Source organism: Pseudophryne corroboree, chromosome 5, assembly GCF_028390025.1.
Source record: "Pseudophryne corroboree isolate aPseCor3 chromosome 5, aPseCor3.hap2, whole genome shotgun sequence".
Lineage (NCBI taxonomy): Eukaryota > Metazoa > Chordata > Amphibia > Anura > Myobatrachidae > Pseudophryne > Pseudophryne corroboree.
The window spans coordinates 498,112,003-498,135,126 of NC_086448.1; the positions used below are offsets into that span (position 1 = coordinate 498,112,003).

A 23,124-nucleotide genomic window follows, 5' to 3' on the forward strand; every position below is an offset into this window, starting at 1 on the left:
CCAGGCTCTGCCGTTTGGAATGGCCACAGCTCCTCGGATCTTCACCAAGGTTATGGCCGTGATGACGGCGCACCTCCGTCACCAGGGTGTCAGAATCTTGCCGTACTTGGACGACCTGCCGATTCTGGTCGAGTTCCCACGATGTCCTCCTCAGTCATCTACAATTGACAGTGAGTTGCTTACAAGCCCACGGATGGCTGATCAATTGGAAGAAGTCCTCGTTGGTCCCAGCTGAGAGCATGGTGCACCTAGGGGCACTTCTGGACACACACAGTCAGATACTGTTCCTGTCTCCAGACAAGGACCGGACAGGATAAGACACTTCATCTGTCACCCCTCTGCAATGATTAATTCTTGCCAAGTGGGATGGCCTGCCTCATTGGATCAAATCCCAAATTATCTTGTTGACTCCGGAGGTTCGTTTGTCGCTGACCTGGTGGCTCCAGGACCAGCAATTGAGCAGGGGTCGTCCCTTCTGGATCCACGACTAGGATAGGGAGTGGTGTTGGAGCAACACTCTTTTCAGGGTCGGTGGACCAATGAAGAATCAAACCTTCCAATAAACATCCTAGAGCTGAGGGTGGTGTTCAATGCATTATCACTTGCCCTGCCTCTGGTACGGAACAGACCGGTTCAAGTACCATCAGACAACGCCACGACAGTGGCATACATAAACCATCAAGGCGGCACTTGAAGCCGCATGGCTATGAAGGAAATGTCAAAAATCCTTTGTTAGGCAAAACGGCATCTGCCAAGTATATCGGCAGTGTTTATTCCAGGTGTCCTGAACGGAGAAGCGGACTACCTCAGTCGCCAGGACGTACACGCCAGAGAGTGGAGTCTTCATCCAGAAGTCTTTCAACTCCTTGTGGACAGGTGGGGTCTACCAAACGTAGACCTCATGGCGTCTCGACACAATCACAATGTTCCGGTCTTCGGATCAAGGACAAGGGATCCTCAATCAGCATTCGTGGATGCACTGGCAATTCCATGGAATTTTCGACTGCCTTACGCGTTCTCTCCAGTGTTTCTCCTGCCCAGAGTTCTACGGAAGTTCAAACAGGAAGGAGGAATGCTGCTTCTAGTCGCTCCAGCGTGGTCCAGATAGCATTGGTTCTCAAACCTGCAAGGTCTATCGACTGGGCATCCCCTTCTACTTCCTCAACGACCAGACCACCTCGTACAGGGCCCTTGTCTCTACCCAGATCTGGCCAGACTGGATTTGATGGCGTGGCTCTTGAAACATCACTCCTGTGAGCTAAAGGATTTTCATAGGCGGTTATTCAAACAATGTTGAAGGCCCGCAAACCGGCCTCTGCCCAGATTTATTACAGGGTTTGGAGTTCTCACTTCACCTGGTGTGCTGAGAAGAATTATGATGTCCATGGAGTCAGAACTTCCAGAATACTGGCTTTTCTGCAAAGAGGCCTGGACTTAGGTCTTCGTCTGGCCTCCCTCAAGGTTCATATATCTGCCTTGTCTGTTTGGTTTCAGAAAAAAATTGCCTCTATATCTGATGTTCAGACGTTCATTCAGGGTGTTATTCAGATTCAGCCTCCCTATGTGCCTCCTGTGGCTCCATGGGATTAGTCTGTTGTGCTGAATGCTCTGCAAGAGTCTCCAGGACCTTAAATGGCTCACAGCCAGGGTCCTGTTCTTGCTGGCCATTGCCTCTGCAAGACTGGTGTCGGACTTAGGTGCTTTGTCCTGTCGTCCACCCTTTCTCATATTCCACCGGGACCGGGCTGTTCTATGAACTCGCCCAGGTTATTTACCTAAGGTGGTGTCATCTTTTCATCTTAACCAAGAGATTGTGGTTCCGGCCTTTGTCTCTTCGGATATGTCTCCAAAAGAACGTTCTTTGTATGTAATTAGGGCTCTCCATGTCTATGTGTAGAGGACTCCCTCCTTCAGGAGGTCAAATTCCCCTTTGTTCTGTTTGGCTTTCACAAACGTGGCTGGCCTGCAAATAAGCAAACCTTGGCCAGATGGATTAGAATGGTGATTGCACAAGCCTATGCGCAGGCTGGACTCCCAGCTCCTGCTGCAGTTAAAGCCCATTCTACTCGGTCTGTTGGACTTTCTTGGGCGGCCCGCCGTGGTGCATCCCCAGAACAGTTGTGCAAGGCGGCTACGTGGTACTCCGTGATACTTCCGCCTCCCAGGATGCTTCCTTTGGACGCCGTGTTCTCTTACCCGCTAGGGCGCGTCCCCTCCCTTGAGGAACAGCTTTAGGACATCTCCAATGTTTTCCTTGTGGAACACAGTGTACCCCGCTGCAGAAAAGGAGAGTTACTGTAGACTTACCATGTTTAACTCTTTCTGCGAGGTACTCTGGCTTCCACAGGGCGCCCACCCTGACGCACCTAGCTTCTTTAGGTTCTACGGCATTAGCCGCTGGTACCCTCTCCTGTTGTGAGATTGTGGTTCTATGTGACTAACATCTGCCTTCTCTTTTTACCTGCTCCTGCATTGGACTTCTTAACGAAACTGAGCTCTCAGTGCCTGGAGGCGGGGTTATATAGTAGGCCCCAATGCATCCTGGGACAGCCAAAGCTTTGCGTGATGGTGTCTCTGGATCAAGATCCTGCTCTACACCTCTGTTTTCCCTGTGGAACCCAGTGTACCTCGCAGAAAGAGAGTCTACCATAACTCTCCTTATTATCTGCACTGTTCTTGTGCTGTGGGCAGAGACGCATGAATATAGGGGAAAGGGTAGGGAAGAGTTTTCAGGGCAAGAGAAGAGAAATAGACAAGTTACAATGGGGTCAATTCAATTCAGCGCGCATTGAAAAATGCCGGTAAGGAACTCCCGATGCTAATCAATTTAGCATGCTGTTATGTCAGAGAAGGCCGGTTTTCACGGATTAAACAGTGTGTGTAGTTAAGGGAACTGGCTTTCTCCAACTTCAGTGCCCAGTGCGCTAAGGGGAGATAACAGCATCGCGCCAGTACTTTTGTCGGATTATCGCTTGCACCCCCGGAGGGGTGTGAGAAGAAATCCTCTCGTCAGGCATCACATTGCACTGTATTTAATAAGTACAAGGGCTCCCTCTCGGCGCTATTCAATCCACTCTGAATGGAATGGACTCCAGTGAGAGAAATTGTTAATTAAATGTAGGGGAATGGGGTTTGGAGTAGTGGAAATGGAGGATGAAAGAGGAACTAGAAAAAGGAAGATGAAGTAGAATAAGGAGTTAGAAAAGCAGCTGTTCCTACCTGACATTGGCAATAGGTCATTGAAATTTGCTGTACCCTCCACAGACATGAGCTTTGTGTGTAGATTTTTGTTCTTCCTTGTGAGCACGTTTTAAAGAAGAAAAGGGAATTTTCCAGTTAAGAAAAAACTATAGATCAGGTTTCATGACCAGCGCTATGTAAAGGTTATTAGTGACTCCTACATGACATGAAACATTTCTAGTCAAATATACTGTTTAGAGGTATATTATATACTTTTCATATAGGTTTGGGGAGAAAGCTTCAGTAACCATTATAAGTGCAAATTCAAAGAGTCACCTCACATAAAAAGTAGATACCGGTATTCCTCAGCAGTACAGTGTCAGGGATTGTAAAGGTCCTAAAATATTTTCCTTTTCTTGTGTATAGCAATGTCCATTTGTTCTTTTCAAAAGCTCTACTTTGGAGGTGGTCTATTGTATGTTATTGCCAAATTCAAGCACTGTAAACAGAAAATACAAGGTACCCCCCTTTGTGTATATGTCACTGTTAGTGGGATATTAATGCCCATGCTTGTGTTCCTGTTGTTTAAGCATTGCCCTCTTCCAATTAGAGTGTAAGCTCTGTTAGGACAAGTCCTCGCTACTTTTTGTTTTTCGGTCTGCATTTACATGGTCTACCTTGTATGTCCCTGTATTATGCATGTTACAATGATGATGATAATTATATAATAATGCTTGTGTCGTAGTTATTAGAGAGAGTGAAAATGCAGCTGGCTTCATTCCTGGAAGACCCTCAATATCAGGATCAGCATTCATTGCAGATTGAACTTATCAGGACATTTGGAAGAGTTGGACCTAATGCAGAGCCAAAGTTCAGAGATGAGTGTAAGTAGCCATTTCTGCATTGTCAGTCATGCTTAGCATCTCATGCGGATTTCCTTTACTTAAGGCTTACTCCCTGTGTCTGCCAGCTTTAGAAGCAAGAATAAAGGAACCACTGCACTTTTGATACAATAACATGATTAAAGTAATTTAGATCCATGTACAGTATCAGTTGTTGGTACACTTATTGCATCTGTATGCATATTTCTTTAGCAGAGGGCAAACCCCAATTCAGATAGCAACCAAATCGCACACAAATTTCAGAAGAACTTACTTTAGTATTCACATACCCTCCAACTATACCTTTTTGGTCAGTACAGTACCATTTTATTCATGGTCTGTACCGGCCAAAAGGATCTATGTACCGGTTTTCAGCGACTCCAGTTTCTTTTGAAGCCTATGGGAATGCTGCTTATCCACGCCCCCTTTACCCATGACCACGCCCCTGTCCCTTATTAGTACTGATTTTCAGCTCGGCAGTGTTGGAGGGTATGTATTCTGCCTACACATTCCTAAAGCCAGGAGTTGAATATATACACGATATATCAAACAGTGAAGCATAACTGTATTCAGCAAACATAATCTCTCCCACTCTACATTATTATCTATGAGTTTCACGTGAAATAATTCTACAATTTGCATTTCACTATTATGATGTCTATTTAAGCCGTTTCTGAAGGTGTATCAAAGGTTTTAACCATTGCCAAAATAATTGTAATATTTTTCTTTGTATTTTAGTCGTTCTTCCTCATTTACACAAATTAGCTTTGGTCAATAACCAACAGTCAGTGGATCCCAAAAGACTGGACATTGCCACTTACCTGTTTGAAGCTTATAGTGCTCTATCCTGCTGCTGTATCCTTTTCCCTGGGAATTTCTGCTTGCAAAACATTAATCTGCATAAACATGGAGACAAGAGAACGGGAAACGATCAGAGACTAGCGATCAGAGACTAGGACTCTGTTATTTACAGCCTATGGGGTGTATTCAATACCTGTCGGAATCTGCCGTCTTGTCGGAAAGATGTCAGTTTCCGACAGGTTTAGGTCTGAAGGGGTTCGAACTATTCAATGCTGGGTGATTTTTTTTCTGACAAGTCGAGAATACACCCCTATGTGGGCAACAGGTGGATGTTCACATTCTGTAAACTTACAGCTGGTATTCTCTATATATCTATCTTGTTAACGCACAAACTATATGCAGAACTTTATATATGAAAATTTATGGATTTTATACATTATACAGAGTATGATTGCACTGTTACAGCCAGCAAAAGCTTGGGGGAAATGCAGGCCATTACAAATGAACTAAAACAATACAGTAAGGCCTCATTTCCTTCTAGCCAAAACATAAATTTAATTTAAAACCTGCATTTAAGAAAATAATGAAATAGCCTGGTTACCACTGGAACATATTACATATGGGACTTCCTCTTTTGTATGGCTGTCTCTTTTTGTATAAACAGTCTTGCTGCAGGGAAATGAAGATATGTGGTTGAGTAAATCTGTAATTCCTGTCATGAAAACATGCCAAACTATGTTTATTGTATATCTGAATCAGAGGTGGGTGTTACTGTATATGGGGGAACTTTACATCCGTAACATAATTTTCTACTTCTATTACAGATAAGAAGCTCCTGGTGCTTCAGGAGTACTAAGCCTTATCAGCAGTATTTCCAATGCTTTGGTCTCTTAATGTAAATGGCGCATAATGCATTTATAATATCCCTGTTCGTGATGCCTATAGAGAGAGAGAGAATGGTAGCAAGAATAGGACTAGGTAACATAATAAATCAGGAATAGCGGCCTGTTTGTGCTCCAGGATGCAAATGTGTGGTACGTTTGAGAAGAGTTACTGCCACATAACTTCCTGGACAATCCATTTAAAATTAGTTCAGTGAGTTGTGCCAGCTATGTGTTGGCTTTCCAGCATAAATGCCAGTCTTGTGTTTTTATAAACGAGAAGTTCTAGTCATGAGTAAATCGATTACTGCTTCCTTCCCAACACCTTCCTCTTTTGTGCTCTCATCCAGCTTTGAACACTTATTTTATTCCTTTTTTTATATCTTTTTGGCATTTGTTATATGTTTGTGGTGAATCAAAAGATTATTGCAGTCAGTTACGGCTTGTTCTTTGATGAAATAGTTTCCACTCTACCTGGAATTGTAGTGATTTAATCTCTGATTTACCAGAGCTTCCTGATAATGCACCAGGATCTACCATTGATTGGTACAACTGCTCTAATCTTCACAGATTCAGTCATACAAAGCTCTAAGGGGTCTATTCATGAAGCAGTGTAAAGAATGGAGAAGTTGCCCATGGCAACCAGTCAGCTGCTCTGTATAATTTTATAGTATGCAAATTCTAAATGTTACTTCAATGCTGATTGGCTGATCACTTGTCCTCTTTTTACTGCTTCATGAATAGACCCATGAGATACAGTATTATTACCGTACAGCATGTAGTCAACTGTAAGTGAAAATGATGTAAGAAAGTTACGCTGGTTTAGGAAGGAATGTTTTAGGAAGGAATGTTACCTCTTGCTGCCTTACGCTTAGCCTCCGTATCCATAATTTTTTTTATTCACTATAAATCCTCTATAATCCTAAGTATTATGCAAAATGTAGAATTCACAAACTACCACATCACTCACACACAGATCAAAGCCTCCTGTGCACACAGACCAAGAGGGATAAGGCAGATGTGTGCAATATATGTAGTGTACAAGCATGCTGATTTCTCCAATATATTTGCACTTAATATTTCACAATTGTCCCCATGTTTACAATATGTGGTGCGCGTGGCAAGGGTGTTTTTTAGCGGAGAGAATGGGTTTCGTGGGTGGCCGAGCGTTTCAGTAGCCACTAATGAAGCAGGCATGACCATGTCAAAGTTAGACATTATAAATGTTGGTAGGCACGTGGCAGTATAACATTTTGTGTCCATGTAAAATAAGGAGAAAAAGTACAAAATAGGGGACATGGGCCAACTAAACTATTCACAAAAAGAGAGCATGAGAAAATGTAAAATCCGTCAATATAGAACTGGGTTTTGACTGTACCTCACAACAAAAATATCCATGTATGCATGCAGTGCACATTAGTGTTTACTGCACATAATAAAAAAAGAACTGTTCCATTCTGGTAGTGTGCCATAATTATGAAACAGCATTTGGCTTTCTAACAATGCACATTACAGGTTGAGTATCCCATATCCAAATATTCCGAAATACGGACTTTTTTGAGTGAGATAGTAAAACCTTTGTTTTTTGATGGCTCAATGTACACAAACTTTGTTTAATACACACAGTTATTAAAAATATTGTATTAAATGATCTTCAGGCTGTGTATAAGGTGTATATGAAACATAAATGCATTCTGTGCTTTGATTTAGGTCCCATCACCATGATATCTCATTATGGTATGCAATTATTCCAAAATACGGAAAAGTCCGATATCCAAAATACTTCCGGTCCCAAGTATTTTGGATAAGGGAGACTCAACCTGTACTAATTGATTTTAAAGAGTAGCTGTCACCATGTCCTCTCTGACATATAGATTACTGTTTTTTGCTTGACAACAGATTTCCTTATTCCTATGTAATCTCATTCACTCAGAAGAGAACATTTTATTCAGCATACTACTTACTATAGCACAACAATAGACATAAATGATATAGCCTAATATATAGTATAACCAAATAAAGGGGATAAATCTGCATCTGACAATGCAAATGCAATAATTTGTAATCAAGGAAAGTACGGCCTGCAATTACATGTAGTACACAAATACTGTACAGCTTTCATATGAATATGTACCTCCCCTGCATGCAGCATAGTGCTGCCAAAGAACAAATGTTTACTCCCAAAGGAAGCCTATAACGTGTATGTTCATCACAGCCTCAGTTCTTTGTAGGACATCTTAAGAATGCTATGAAAGAGAACAGTACTTGTAGTTAGTTATACATTTATTAGGGTCAAAATATAGGACAGACATTTGTAAAATGCCTTAACTATGTGTAGTCATATCAGAAGAATTGATGGTAAATCACTTTTTACCAGGACTTCGATGTCTACGTTTTGATATGGAACATCTATCTCCTGAACATGAGGTAAGAACCAAGGAACCATTACAGTATCTTATAGACTAGAGCGGGACGTATTACATTGTGTCTGGTCTGTAAACCTGTGCTCACTTACAGTGGTGTCCTGCTTCCATGACACTGTGTAGCACCCAGGGATGTTTCCACTCGTACCTTAAAAATAGTCTCATTTACTCTGATATATACCTCTGCTAACTTTGCTGGACTCCCAAAGTTTATAGTAATTATATATAGGTATTTCTACTGCAAGTGTGCTGAACTAGGATTTCTGCCAGAAAGTATATGTCTGAGCACAAGAAAAAGTCCCCTCGATACAACAAACCACAAAGGGTAAATTCACTGTTCTAACACCACCCTCACCCATGTCATTTATATGTCCATCAGAGCACCTTGTGCCCGTTATAGTGCCGATTAGATCCTCCAAATTGCCCCTTAATATGACCATCAAGCACTTAACAGTTGCGGTGTCTCTGTCAGTGATTACTGTAGAAGAGTGCAGCTTTGGATCCCATGCAACAGAGAGTAGGACAGCAGGAGAGCACTCTCTCTTTAATCTCCTCCTTGGCCTCTGCTCACATTTGATTGGCAACAGGAGACAGTCCTGACGAATGCAGGACACAAGGAATTGTGAATGATCACATTTGATTTGGACCAGACCACCTGTGTGCAGCACCACTGTGGCACACCATTTGGAATATGTTGCGCAAAAGCCTTGTCACAATATAAAGTTATATTTCTATACATTCATTTTTAGAAAATGCCTATAATTCTGGACCCCTCTCTCCTCGCCACAAATGTCTTGTGTATTATTTAAATTTGCAGTGGTCATTGAAAACCAGTGTGCTGTTCGCTGGCTACTTGATGTTATAGATAGTATCTCTGGTGCACAGTGAGCATGCTCATTTAAGTACAGTATATGGGATGTTAATGTCTCATTAATAGATATAGCTGCCCAGAACATGGCTGTTCTGTAAAATGCTTAATGTCGAATAAACTATACAGCTGAAACGCACAGTAAGTAACCAATGTTTGTGTGGTACAGATGTATTTAGGTGATGGGTGCTTTTTCAGACAGATTGAAAAGTAGAAATCTAGCAATGTAACAGGCAATCCTCATACACCCTACATTTACAGTAGTTTAGTCATTGGGCCTGTCTAAATATTTAGCCGTTTTAAACAGGTTTTTCCTATTGCAGTAAAGTGATTTGTTCAAATTTCATTTGGACTTCCTCTTTATAGCTAGTAATATCTACTGAACATCTTACATTGGCTGCAAAGAGTCTAAGCAAACCTTCATCTCTAGCAGACTAAAGGAAGGGGGTAATTAGAGGTTATTGCTAACAGACCAGTGGACATAGTTATGCTGATGTTTACAGTTCATATTTCACAGACCATTAACCCCCTTCATGCTTGGAGGTATTGTACGACATAACGATTGGAAGATGTCTGGTGTTTCCTTGCTGTATTGGCTTTGCCAGGAAAAACATTTATTTCAGTTTAAGTAGTTAAGGCTTTAATTTGCCAGCGAATTAGATTAATTTCTCTATTGTTCATTACACAGGAATAACTCCGTATATAGCAGTTTCTGTGATTTTGTTTTCCAGTTATTTTTGTGCATTTATAATGTATTTCTACCCAGAGGATAAGTCTGTTATGTAATGTGAGGATGGCACAGTGATTTCCTGTCACAAGCATGCAAGCTTATACTGTATACTGCACCACAGTATGCGATCAGTACGAGATCCCGGCGGTCAGGAGACCGATGCCGGAAGCCCGACAGCCGGGATCCCGGTGGCGAGCGCAGTGTGTCCCCTCGCGGGCTCGCTGAGCTCGCCACGCTTCGGGCCCGGTGGCGACAGGTTTCTATTCCCCTCCAGGTGGTGGCGTGAACTACCACCCAAGAGGGGTAACCAGCCGGCGGTCTAGACTCCGACCTCCAGTATTTCAGATGGTGTCGGGATTCCGGCATCGGTAACCTGACCGCCGAGATCCCGACAGGCGGTCAATTGACTGCTTCCTCACAGTATAAGTCCCATGTCTGTGTATACGGTATATATTGGGCCAGAGTGTGTTAACTATTGTAAAAGGATGGGTGGCTGGACTGCACACTGTAATTTTAAACATAAGCAGCGCTACCTTGCAGAGACTTTTAGTGCCACACAGAAAAAAAGAAAATGCAGGTGCACACTCTGAGCACTAAGAACACTGGTAATCAGAACAATTATAATAAACTCTACAATTTAACACGGAAGTTCTTAGCACAATTATTTGCTGGGTACCCACCTGAACAATGGATCGGCCAGTTCCTCCATGTACCTACCGATCCAACAATTTGGTAAGTGTTGTGCACAAACGATATTGTGCATATACACTTACCAATACACTGCCCAACATGTCTGGCCACTGTAACCGATAGTGATGCCATTGTCAGCGGTTCCTGGGTAGGTATATGAGTCGGTCAACCGTACAGACAGTCAGTGCCAACGCGAAATGTCTGTTTACACACTCTCCGATGCACTCTGTGATATGTCGGCTGAACAAACAACATATCCATACTGTATACAATGGTCATGATGGTGATCCGAGGCTGTGTCTTCAGACGCAGCACTTAGCCCTGTGATGCATGAAGATTTCTTTTGTCCTTTGACTTTTCCTGCTGCATAATCATATCATATTTGCCATCTGGTGAGAAGTTCCACCTGTCACTATGTCCTAACAGCAGTATTGTATTGTGTGGCTTGTATACATGAGTATGTTGGTTTAACAGAAGGGCTTATTAAATAATTACAATGTTACCACTGATGTGTAAAACACACTTTGATTTTCTGAAGGATATTTACATTTAGTTAGAAAAATTTCCTTTAATTAGCCACACTTGCCTTGGCACACAGTTTTCTTTGGAATGAATTTACAAATGACAACTTGGGGGCTGATTCAGTTGCTTCGTGGGCTAGTCAATTGGTGCTCCCGTTGGGCACGCACCCATTAGTACCAGGTTTGTGCTCCCAAACCACGGAGTTTACGCACATTTCAGCTTCGACCTCAAGAGGCTGCGAGCTGAAATGTGTCTCGGCAGCTGCGTGCGTGCCCAAACGAAGAAACAATTGAGTTGCTCCGTTGGTACCATGCAGTGGTGGCTGGTAAGACTAACAATTGAATCGTCCCCATTGAGTTAATACTATGTTGATTGTTTTCATAAAGCTAAGACTATATAAGCATGTGTTTTTATATAGACTTTGATAATGGAGCACAATTAGCCATGATCTGATACAGTTATACTGTATTTCTCTCTTTCCAGGTTATTTTAAGCTCCATGATAAAAGAATGTGAGCAGAAGGTGGAAAACAAGACGGTCCAGGAGCCCCAAGGGTAGGTGCACTTTATATTTGTCTACTCGTAGCTTTGACATTTTGTGATTATACCCTTAAGGGCCCCATACTGTACATCTGCAATAGATCATTGCAGTTCACCAATTCCCCGACATGTTGCCTTACCCCGATTTCATGATCCCGATGAAGATATGATCAGGATTTACAAATCAGGGAATTTCAACATGCAGAATTTGCCTGATTCCCTGACAGATCGCTGATCATCGATGGCTGCGTTTTTGATCAGCTGAATGGATTGGATCAGGGAATCGGGAAAGCCATCACAGATTATGGTTACCTTTAGTCAAGTATTAGTTTATTAATAACATCTAATGAAAGGAAAATGGCCTGAGTATCATATATATGGAATTCAGGCCTTCTTTTCAAAACCTGAGAAGACATCCAACACAACCGGAGAATAACAAAATGTGCAAAGTAAAACAGTGACAAGTACATGGCTGTTGTTGATTGTATGTGGATAAGTAATACTGCTTTCACATCGCAATGCCGGGTTCTACCCAGAAATTGGAAACTGGTAATTCCCGGGTGGGACCCAGCATTGTACGTAGGGTCGGGTTGCCATCTAGGGGTGGGAACGGAGGCAACATCGGGTGCGGAGTTGGTACTGGGAGATTACATCATCTCTGTGCCGCCTCTCCCTATGCAGTGAACGGGTCCCGGGTTGCATCGACTCTGCAACCCATTCACACTACACCTGACCCGGTATTTAACGCGGGAACAACCCTTCTTTATTCCCGGGTTGAACTACCGGGAATTCGTCCATGGCCTCTTTCACACCGCACAGCAACCCACATCGACCCGGCAACATACCAGGTTGTGGCCAGAGACCCCCCAGCCAGGTGGATAATGGCAGCCGCGGCGCTGAAGGGGTAATCCTTCAGTTAAATGGACAATGGTCTCTAGGGGCCATTTTAAAAAGCAACACTTGGCTCTAGGCGCTATGGACTATACATGACTAAATGTATGTTTAATAATGTGTCTTAATATGTTATATCGCTGCGCTGTGCGTAGTTGGAGAATTATGGCCTACACAGTTATAGAACCGCATAGACAAAGTACTTATGAGAAAAGTACAGTATGAGTTATTTTGTTTCTAAAAGGCTTTGACCATTGTTCTTCAGCAACTTGTACATAGCAAGTCATATGTTAATCGTCCTAGCTGCAGGAGGGGATACAGTAGGTGTCGATTAGCAGGCCTTTTGGTGGGCAAACATTTTCTTTCAGGTGCAAACTAAAGTTTGGAAAGAAGACTGTTTGTTCTTTCAGCATCTCCTGTTGTGTGATAAGTCAAAACTGGTTTTGCATCCAGATGTGAAAGACAAAAGTGGCTAATAAATCAGATTGTGTTTTACGAATGCAAACTAGTGGGTTTCGTGTAACAACAATTAAGATTTCCTAGGCTGCATTATGTAGGATGCAGATTTATGTTTAAAATAACAAGAGCGTTGTCTATGGGTGCGAGGACGAATGCAATTGAAACTCGTCATATTTACATTTATGAAAGAGACCAGAACATGTTAATAAGATTGTGTTTGGGAAAGCCACTGGTTTGGTTCATGTATGAAAAGGAGCAGAACATTGCTTTATCTAATTCTTAACGCTTTTGAAATGTAACTTGTATTTATTTAGATTTTGTGCAATAAACTGATTGGTTGGAGAAGACAGGGAGGGCTTACCCCCTGTGGTAACTGTGTGTAGAATTGAGGTAAAAAGAGGAGGCCTGTGAGCCTCCAGATGTATTATACCATTTTAACTCTGCTGTAACATCTTGCTGTATTGCTGAGTCTTTTTGAAGACTGTACTGGGCAAATAAAACATCTTCTGCCTCAAGACGACCGCTTCATCTTGTGACCTGCAGGGCTAGGCGAAACCTAGCTTTGTTTTACGGCTGTCCAGGGTATACCCAGCGTCTCCAAGCTCTGCCCCCAGCCAGCTCCCAGGTAGAGGCCTAGTCAAGCGACTAGTGGTGATTAGTCAACACCACACAGGTGTGGTAAGACGGCTTGTCGACGCATGCAGAGCAGAACCGTGGTTCCAGATGCCACGGCAGGGTAGGAATCTGGTGGTGGCAGCATAGTACCCGCCCACTGCACAGTGGGTGGAGTCAGTAACAGGCAGTTACTGACGGTAAGCGGAAATCCCTTAATTGGCCAGGTCCCATGTGGCCTAAAACGCCATTCTGTGACTGGATACGGGACGCGAAATGGTGAGGGCTCTCGTACGGGACCGTCCGGTCACACGGGTCAATACCGGGTTATTTTTGAGGTGTGAAAGGGGTACTAGGAAGAAGAGAAGAGAATTAATTTTTATGGTTACTTTAGGTTTGTGTGTTGTACATTTTATTTAGACATCAGATTTATGTTTTGCATATTACTACTGCTTTTCTGTACTGCTTTGTCATGCATACACCGCACTGTACATTTCCAATATCCCAGCTACCACTGCACCAATCTATATTAGATAAATGAAAGTAAATTCCCATTTATTGTTCCCATTGTTAAATACAGTGGGGGGAATTCAAATATTTGAAAAGTCGGTTGGGTGTCTGTTTTGTTTTATTAGATAGGAAAAAACAGACACCCAACTGACTTTGTCCGAAAAGCTTCTATGCACTGAAAGCACACATTCTCTATTCAACCGTCAACATCATTGCTCTTGTGACGAGACGAGTACTCAACACTTGTGCCTCTGTCGAGTACACTACACACAGCCAAGCGCGCAGGTAGGGTGCCACATGACAGAGACCAGGCACAAATCGCACACAGCACACTGCTGCATTATTACATCACTACATTCAGTGCATGGTAACTTTTCGCACACCACGTATTTATAACATGCAAATAAAAAATGTGTAATACCCATTAACCCCCCCCCCCCCCCCCCCCCCGTCACAATATAGTAGGTAAAATCGTCTATACATATAGTAAAACTGTAAGGGTAGTGTCTACACATATGATGTAGCCACGCTTATCATTGCTACATCTGTGGCAAACGGACACTCTCGGCGTGGCTAGGCTTGCCTGTGTGCGTATTTAGCTGCCCCATTCATTGCAAATGGGGCATGTGCGCACATTAGACATGCACGCGGTGTTAGACGCAACTTCGCCGAGATGTAGCCACGATGAGCGTGGCTACATCTGTACTGTAGCAATTCTTTTTAGAAATACACTTATACGTTTATGAGCTATGGAGATGAGAAAAAAAATCCAGAATTTTTGTCTGTTCATTCCGATATCTTGCAAAAACTACTGGATGAATTTGGATCATGTTTTCACTATTATATAGCTTAGTGACCTAGATAGAAACTGAGGTATGTATGATTTCAGTGTGGCATAAGGGAGAGGAACAATAAAGGAAAAACTACTACAGGTCCCAGCATGCCAGCACTTGGAAAACCACAAGTGCTAACATGCCTGGACATTAAGGGCCCACTGGCACCTATAATCCTCTGTAATGAGAATGTTAAAATAAAGACAAGAGAAACACGGAAGGTTGTAAAAATTCTGTTAGATAGCATTCTTAGAAACATAGAATTTGACGGCAGATATGAGCCACTTGGCCCCTCTAGTTTGCCTCTCTTTTTTTTTTTTTTTTTTTTAAACCATATCAACTCTATTTAATCCTTAGTTCTTTGTAAGGATATTCATATGCCTTCTCAAGCATGTTTAAATTGCTCTGCTGTTTTAGCCCTCAAGTACATCTAACGGGAGGCTGTTCCACTTATCCACCACTTCGTCACCTATGGGGGCCGGGGCCTTTGAACTCTTTTACATGGCTGCCGCCCTCTCTCAGGACTTTTGGCATCTTCACCTAGGGGACGGTCGCTGGTGAGCTCTTTTGCATTGGCTGCCACCCTCCCAGGACTTCGGAAATCAGGTCCTTAGGAGCACTTGCCAGCTCCTCCTCTGCCGTTGGCCTGCCTGTTCCCTGACTCGCGCTGTAATATATACCAGCCAAAGGGGGTGGGATGTGATTGGCTCACTGTGGCCATCTTGAAATTAAAAAAATTGTATCATGAGTGAGCCAATTATGGCTGTCTGCACCATTTTTGAAATGGGCAGCTCCACCAATCAGGAAAGTTCTTACTAGAACTCCTGCTAAGCCACAAACTTGAAGCGTGTGATTAGGATTCTGGGACCGCAGTCTGAAGTTACCACCCCCGCTAAACACAGGACCCCTCACCCCCACTGCTGCCACTGCTTTAAGTTGTACCCAGGCCCCCAAACCTCCACACCACTACTACCGCCGCTGTTATACGGTGAACGCAGGCTCCCACTAGCACCCCTACCGCCACTGTTAATCACAATATACACAGACACACCCGCCGCTATACAATATAGACAAGCTCCTGCTAGCACCCCACTACCACCACGGCTGACACCCTTCCTTCCGCTATCTGCAAAAATAACAAAAATACTTTAGAAGAAACAGCAGGGAGTCTTGACCACCAACACGCCATCAAAGAGGTCCTGCCCACAGTCTAGATTAGTCTATCGGTGAAACGGTCATCTTTTCCGGCATACTTCAAGAAAAAGATAAATCTAGATTTTTAAACATATTAAAAAATCTGATTTGGTGATCCCGGTTACTTTTTTTTATGGAGATCACGAATAGTGTAGAGTCCAAAATGAAGAATTGCTCCAATTTATTGTAGATATATGGAGACCTTAAGACAGGTGATCCAGAAGTTTTATGGGGCGAGTAGGTTAAGTTGGTAAAGGATGAGAGTACTGCATTTTCACCTGAGCTGATTGTGTCTCTTGCTGTGTGATGTTGAGTACTGTAGATTATTGGATAGTAGAGAGAAAGGGGTTGTTAAAGATGTGTCCTGGTGAACATACATTCATATGTGCATTGGTCTTGGTGTCAGTACTTAATTACTTGTAATTTCCTGTAATGTGCGCAAGTCTCCTGGGATCAGAGAATTGATCAGAAATAGACCATAGTGAATGGGAAACTAACAGAAGAAAATAAAGGACAACAAACATGGGTAAAATAATAAGAAATTTGGCAAAGGGCAGACAACAGTTATTGAAAAGAGATCCAAGTTAAACAAGATTATAAGACATGCGATAAAGGCCAATATTTATGAAACATGAGCTGAACTGAAACTCAATATATCGAAAGCCATAGCAACTGCAATGTGCCAATTGTTACATTTTAGTTTCTCTAACGTCCTAGTGGATGCTGGGAACTCCGTAAGGACCATGGGGAATAGACGGGCTCCGCAGGAGACTGGGCACTCTAAGAAAGATTTAGGACTACCTGGTGTGCACTGGCTCCTCCCCCTATGACCCTCCTCCAAGCCTCAGTTAGATTTCTGTGCCCGGCCGAGCTGGATGCACACTAGGGGCTCTCCTGAGCTCCTAGAAAGAAAGTATAGTTTAGGTTTTTTATTTTCAGTGAGACCTGCTGGCAACAGGCTCACTGCATCGAGGGACTAAGGGGAGAAGAAGCGAACCTACCTAACTGGTGGTAGCTTGGGCTTCTTAGGCTACTGGACACCATTAGCTCCAGAGGGATCGAACACAGGACCCGACCTCGTCGTCCGTTCCCGGAGCCGCGCCGCCGTCCCCCTTACAGAGCCAGAAGCAAGAAGGTGGTCCAGAAAATCGGCGGCTGAAGACTTCTGTCTTCTCCAAGGTAGCGCACAGCACTGCAGCTGTGCGCCATTGCTCCTCATGCATACCACACACTGCGGTCACTGATGGGTGCAGGGCGCTGGGGGGGGGCGCCCTGAGCAGCAATACTAACACCTTGGCTGGCAAACTGGCACCATATATAGCCCCAGGGGCTATATAGGTGCTTTTTAACCCCTGCCAGAACTTTTACATTAGCGGGAGAAAGCCCGCCGAAAAGGCGCCATTTTTCCCTCACAGCTTCGCTGGAAGGAAGCTCCCTGGCTCTCCCCTGCAGTCCTGCACTACAGAAAAGGGTAAAAAAGAGAGGGGGGGCACAAATTAGGCGCAGTATAACTATATTTATGCAGCTATAAAGGGAAAACACACTTCTATAGGTGATATATAGCGCTCTGGTGTGTGCTGGCATACTCTCCCTCTGTCTCCCCAAAGGGCTTTGTGGGGCCCTGTCCTCTGTAAGAGCATTCCCTGTGTGTCTGCTGTGTGTCGGTACTGCTGTGTCGACATGTATGAGGAAAATGATGTGGAGGCAGAGCAAATGCCTGTGAATGTGATGTCACCCCCTGCGGGGTCGACACCTGTGTGGCTGGACTTATGGAAGGAATTGCGTGAAAGTGTCAACTCCTTACACAAAAGGTTTGACGACATAGGACAGCCAGCTACACAGCTTGTGCCTGTTCCAGCGTCTCAAATGTCATCAGGGGCTTTAAAACGCCCGCTAACTCTGGTGACAGATACAGACGTCGACACGGATACCGACTCCAGTGTCGACGATGATGAGACAAGTGTACCCTCCAATAGGCCCACCCGTTACATGATTGAGGCAATGAAAAATGTTTTACGCATTTCTGATAATACCCCAGGTACCACAAAAAAGGGTATTATGTTTGGTGAGAAAAAACTACCAGTAGTTTTTCCTGCATCTGAGGAATTAAATGAGGTGTGTGAGGAAGCGTGGACTTCCCCTGATAAGAAATTGATAATTTCAAAACTATTATTGGCAGCGTACCCTTTCCCGTTAGAGGAAACACCCCCTAGGGTAGATAAGGCGCTGACACGCTTATCAAAGAAGGTGGCACTACCGTCTCCGGATACGGCCACCCTGAAGGAACCTGCTGATAGAAAGCAGGAGGCTACCCTAAAAGCTATTTACACACACACGGGCATTATATTACGACCAGCGATTGCATCAGCTTGGATGTGCAGTGCTGCTGCTGCGTGGTCAGATTCCCTGTCAGATAATATCGATACCATGGATAGGGACAATATTTTGCTGACGATTGAGCATATAAAAGTTGCAGTCTTATACATGCGTGATGCACAGAGGGATATTTGCCGGCTGGCATCAAGAATAAGCGCTATGTCCATTGCCGCCAGAAGGGGGTTATGGACTCGGCAATGGGCTGGCGATGCCGACTCAAAGCGGCACATGGAGGTTTTGCCCTATAAGGGGGTGGAACTGTTTGGGGATGGTCTTTCGGACCTCGTGTCCACAGCTACTGCTGGGAAATCGACCGTTTTGCCACAGGCTGCCCCACAGCAAAAGAAAGCACCGTATTATCAGGTACAGTCCTTTCGGCCCCAGAAAAGCAAGAGGGCTAGAGGCTCATCCTTTCTGCCGAGAGGCAAAGGTAGAGGAAAAAAGCTGCAACACACAGCTAGTTCCCAAGAGCAGAAGTCCTCCCCTGCGTCCGGTAAGTACACAGCATGACGCTGGGGCTGCTCAGGCGGACCCGGGTACGGTGGGGGCCCGTCTCAAAAATTTCAGCACACAGTGGGCTCTCTCACAGGTGGAACCCTGGGTCCTTCAAGTAGTACTTCAGGGGTACAGACTGGAATTCGAGACGTCTCCCCCCCGCCGTTTCCTAAAATCTGCCTTACCGGCAACTCCCTCTGCCAGGGAGGCAGTGTTGGTGGCTATTCAAAAACTGTATTCACAGCAAGTGATTGTCAAGGTACCCCTCCTTCAGCAAGGAAAGGGTTACTATTCCACAATGTTTGTGGTACCGAAACCGGACGGTTCGGTGAGACCCATCTTAAATTTAAAATCCTTGAACACTTATATCAAAAGGTTCAAGTTCAAGATTTAATCGCTCAGGGCGGTTATTGCGAGCCTGGAGGAGGGGGACTATATGGTCTCCCTGGACATCAAGGATGCGTACCTACATGTCCCCATTTACCCTCCTCACCAGGAGTACCTCAGATTTGTGGTACAGGACTGTCACTATCAGTTCCAGACGCTGCCGTTTGGGTTATCCACGGCACCGAGGGTCTTTACCAAGGTAATGGCCGAAATGATGATACTCCTTCGCAAGAAAGGAGTTTCAATTATCCCGTACTTGGACGATCTCCTGATAAAGGCGAGGTCCAAGGAACAGTTGATAGTAAGGGTAGCACTTACTCGGGAAGTGCTACAACAGCACGGCTGGATTCTCAATATTCCAAAGTCACAGCTGGTCCCGACGACACGTCTTCTGTTCCTGGGAATGATTCTGGACACAGACCAGAAAAGAGTGTTTCTTCCAGTGGAAAAAGCCGAGGAGTTGTCATCTCTAGTCAGAGACATCCTAAAACCGGGACAGGTGTCGGTACATCAATGCACACGAGTCCTGGGAAAGATGGTAGCTGCGTACGAGGCAATTCCATTCGGAAGGTTCCACGCAAGGACTTTCCAGTGGGACCTGTTGGACAAATGGTCCGGGTCCCATCTCCAGATAAAACAGCGGATAACCCTATCGGCAAGAACCAGGGTGTCGCTGCTGTGGTGGCTGCAGACGGCTCATCTACTAGAGGGCCGCAGATTCGGAATACAGGACTGGGTCCTGGTGACCACGGACGCCAGCCTTCGGGGCTGGGGGGCAGTCACACAGGGAAGAAATTTCCAAGGACTATGGCCAAATCAGGAGATTTCACTTCACATAAATATTCTGGAGCTAAGGGCCATTTACAATGCCCTAAGTCAAGCGAGACCCCTGCTTCAGAACCGGCCGGTGTTGATCCAGTCAGACAACATCACGGCGGTCGCCCATGTAAACAGACAGGGCGGCACAAGAAGCAGGAGGGCAATGGCAGAAGCCACAAGGATTCTCCGATGGGCAGAGAATCATGTGTTAGCACTGACAGCAGTATTCATTCCGGGAGTGGACAACTGGGAAGCAGACTTCCTCAGCAGGCACGACCTCCACCCGGGAGAATGGGGACTTCATCCAGAAGTTTTCCGAATGCTGGTCAACCGTTGGGAAAAACCACAGGTGGACATGATGGCGTCCCGCCTAAACAAAAAGCTAAAAAGGTATTGCGCCAGGTCAAGGGACCCTCAGGCGATCGCTGTGGACGCTCTAGTGACACCGTGGGTGTACCAGTCGGTTTATGTGTTTCCTCCTCTGCCCCTCATACCCAAGGTACTGAGAATAATAAGAAGGCGAGGAGTGAGAACTATTCTCGTGGCTCCGGATTGGCCAAGAAGGACTTGGTACCCGGAACTTCGAGAGATGCTTGCAGAGGACCCTTGGCCTCTGCCGCTCAGACAAGACCTGCTGCAGCAGGGACCCTGTCTGTTCCAAGACTTACCGCGGCTGCGTTTGACGGCATGGCGGTTGAACGCCGGATCCTGAAGGAAAAAGGTATTCCGGAGGAAGTCATCCCTACCCTGATCAAAGCCAGGAAGGATGTCACCGCAAAGCATTATCACCGCATTTGGCGGAAATATGTTGCTTGGTGTGAGGCCAAGAAGGCCCCAACGGAGGAATTTCAACTGGGTCGTTTCTTACACTTCCTGCAAGCAGGTGTGACTTTGGGCCTCAAATTGGGGTCCATTAAGGTCCAGATCTTGGCCCTGTCGATTTTCTTCCAGAAAGAACTGGCTTCACTGCCTGAAGTTCAGACTTTTGTCAAGGGAGTCCTGCATATTCAGCCTCCTTTTGTGCCCCCAGTGGCACCTTGGGATCTCAATGTGGTCTTGGAATTTCTAAAATCACATTGGTTTGAGCCACTTAAGACTGGGGATTTAAAATATCTCACGTGGAAAGTGGTTATGTTGTTGGCTCTGGCTTCAGCCAGACGGGTGTCAGAATTGGCGGCTTTGTCCTGTAAAAGCCCCTATCTGATTTTCCATATGGATAGGGCAGAGTTGAGGACTCGTCCTCAGTTTCTCCCGAAGGTGGTGTCAGCTTTTCACTTGAACCAACCTATTGTGGTGCCTGCGGCTACTAGGGACTTGGAGGATTCCAAGTTTCTGGACATAGTCAGGGCCCTGAAAATTTATGTTTCCAGGACGGCTGGAGTCGGGAAAACTGACTCGCTGTTTGTTCTATATGCACCCAACAAGCTGGGTGCACCTGCTTCTAAGCAGTCTATCGCGCGCTGGATTTGTAGCACTATTCAGCTGGCGCATTCTACGGTGGGACTACCGCAGCCTAAAAATGTGAAAGCCCATTCCACAAGGAAGGTGGGCTCATCTTGGGCGGCTGCCCGAGGGGTCTCGGCTTTACAACTTTGCCGAGCTGCTACTTGGTCAGGGGCAAACACGTTTGCAAAATTCTATAAATTTGATACCCTGGCTGAGGAGGACCTGGAGTTCTCTCATTCGGTGCTGCAGAGTCATCCGCACTCTCCCGCCCGTTTGGGAGCTTTGGTATAATCCCCATGGTCCTTACGGAGTTCCCAGCATCCACTAGGACGTTAGAGAAAATAAGAATTTACTCACCGGTAATTCTATTTCTCGTAGTCCGTAGTGGATGCTGGGCGCCATCCCAAGTGCGGATTGTCTGCAATACTTGTACATAGTTATTGTTACAAAAATCGGGTTGTTATGGCGAGCCATCTGTTCAGAGGCTCCATTGTTATCATACTGTTAACCGGGGTTCCTATCACGAGTTGTATGGTGTGATTGGTGTGGCTGGTATGAGTCTTACCCGGGATTCAAAATCCTTCCTTATTGTGTCAGCTCTTCCGGGCACAGTGTCCTAACTGAGGCTTGGAGGAGGGTCATAGGGGGAGGAGCCAGTGCACACCAGGTAGTCCTAAATCTTTCTTAGAGTGCCCAGTCTCCTGCGGAGCCCGTCTATTCCCCATGGTCCTTACGGAGTTCCCAGCATCCACTACGGACTACGAGAAATAGAATTACCGGTGAGTAAATTCTTATTTTCTCTTACACATGCAGAAAACGAAGGACTGACACAAATTGGGCTTAAGTGAGTTGATGAAGAGGGGGGTTTTGTTTAAGTCAGTGGTGGCCAACCTGTGGCTCTTGAGCCTCATGCGGTTCTTTCTTTATTCAAATGTGGCTCCCCACACTCGAAGTCACGTGATCACAACAGATCCGGAAACTGCTGCACTTCAGCTAGACAGTCAGCAGCAGCAGCACTACGGGGGCTGAAAACTGAGAGAGCCAGATACTAGAGGTGAGACACCCACTGGTAAACAGAGGACACATAAGGGTCTGCTGCAATGGCACGAGGTATGTTTTCTGGGTGGTTGTAGTGACACATGAGGGTCCTGGCAGGAGTGACACAGGAGAGTGCTGGCAGGAGTGACTCATGGGGGAGCTGGCTGTAGTGACATACTGTAGGAGTGTGCTAGCAGGAGTGACACATGAGGTAGCTGGTTGAAGTGACACAGCAGGGTACTGGCTGGAGTGACACATGGGGGAGCTGAAGTGTATTATGTGAATCTGGCTTTTTCAATATATTTTATGTGGAACTTTCTTTCTCAATTATTTTATGTGGAAGTGGCTTTTTAAATGTATTTTATGTTGGATCTGGCTTTAAAAATGTATTTTATGTGGATCTGTTTTTTTAAATGTATTTTATACCAGAGGTGTGGCCTAGCAGGCACAAGGCCACACCCCATTTTTGCATATGTGCCTGCGGCTCGATGTCTGCTCTTTGACGTGCCTAACAAAATGTCTGGCTCTTAGTTTCGGACTGGTCGTCCA

General features: G+C 45.0%; 1 protein-coding gene across 6 annotated transcripts in view; it reads left to right on the forward strand.

Moving 5' to 3' along the window:
- Positions 1–23,124, forward strand: part of RELCH (RAB11 binding and LisH domain, coiled-coil and HEAT repeat containing) — a 292,769-nt gene that overhangs the window by 251,839 nt on the left and 17,806 nt on the right. For all 6 annotated transcript variants that reach the window (XM_063922986.1, XM_063922985.1, XM_063922987.1 and 3 more), the window contains 4 exons: positions 3,926–4,064; positions 4,800–4,916; positions 8,082–8,170; positions 11,460–11,530. In XM_063922986.1, the coding sequence (XP_063779056.1) occupies positions 3,926–4,064; positions 4,800–4,916; positions 8,082–8,170; positions 11,460–11,530 (416 nt within the window). The remainder of the gene's footprint in view (positions 1–3,925; positions 4,065–4,799; positions 4,917–8,081; positions 8,171–11,459; positions 11,531–23,124) is intronic.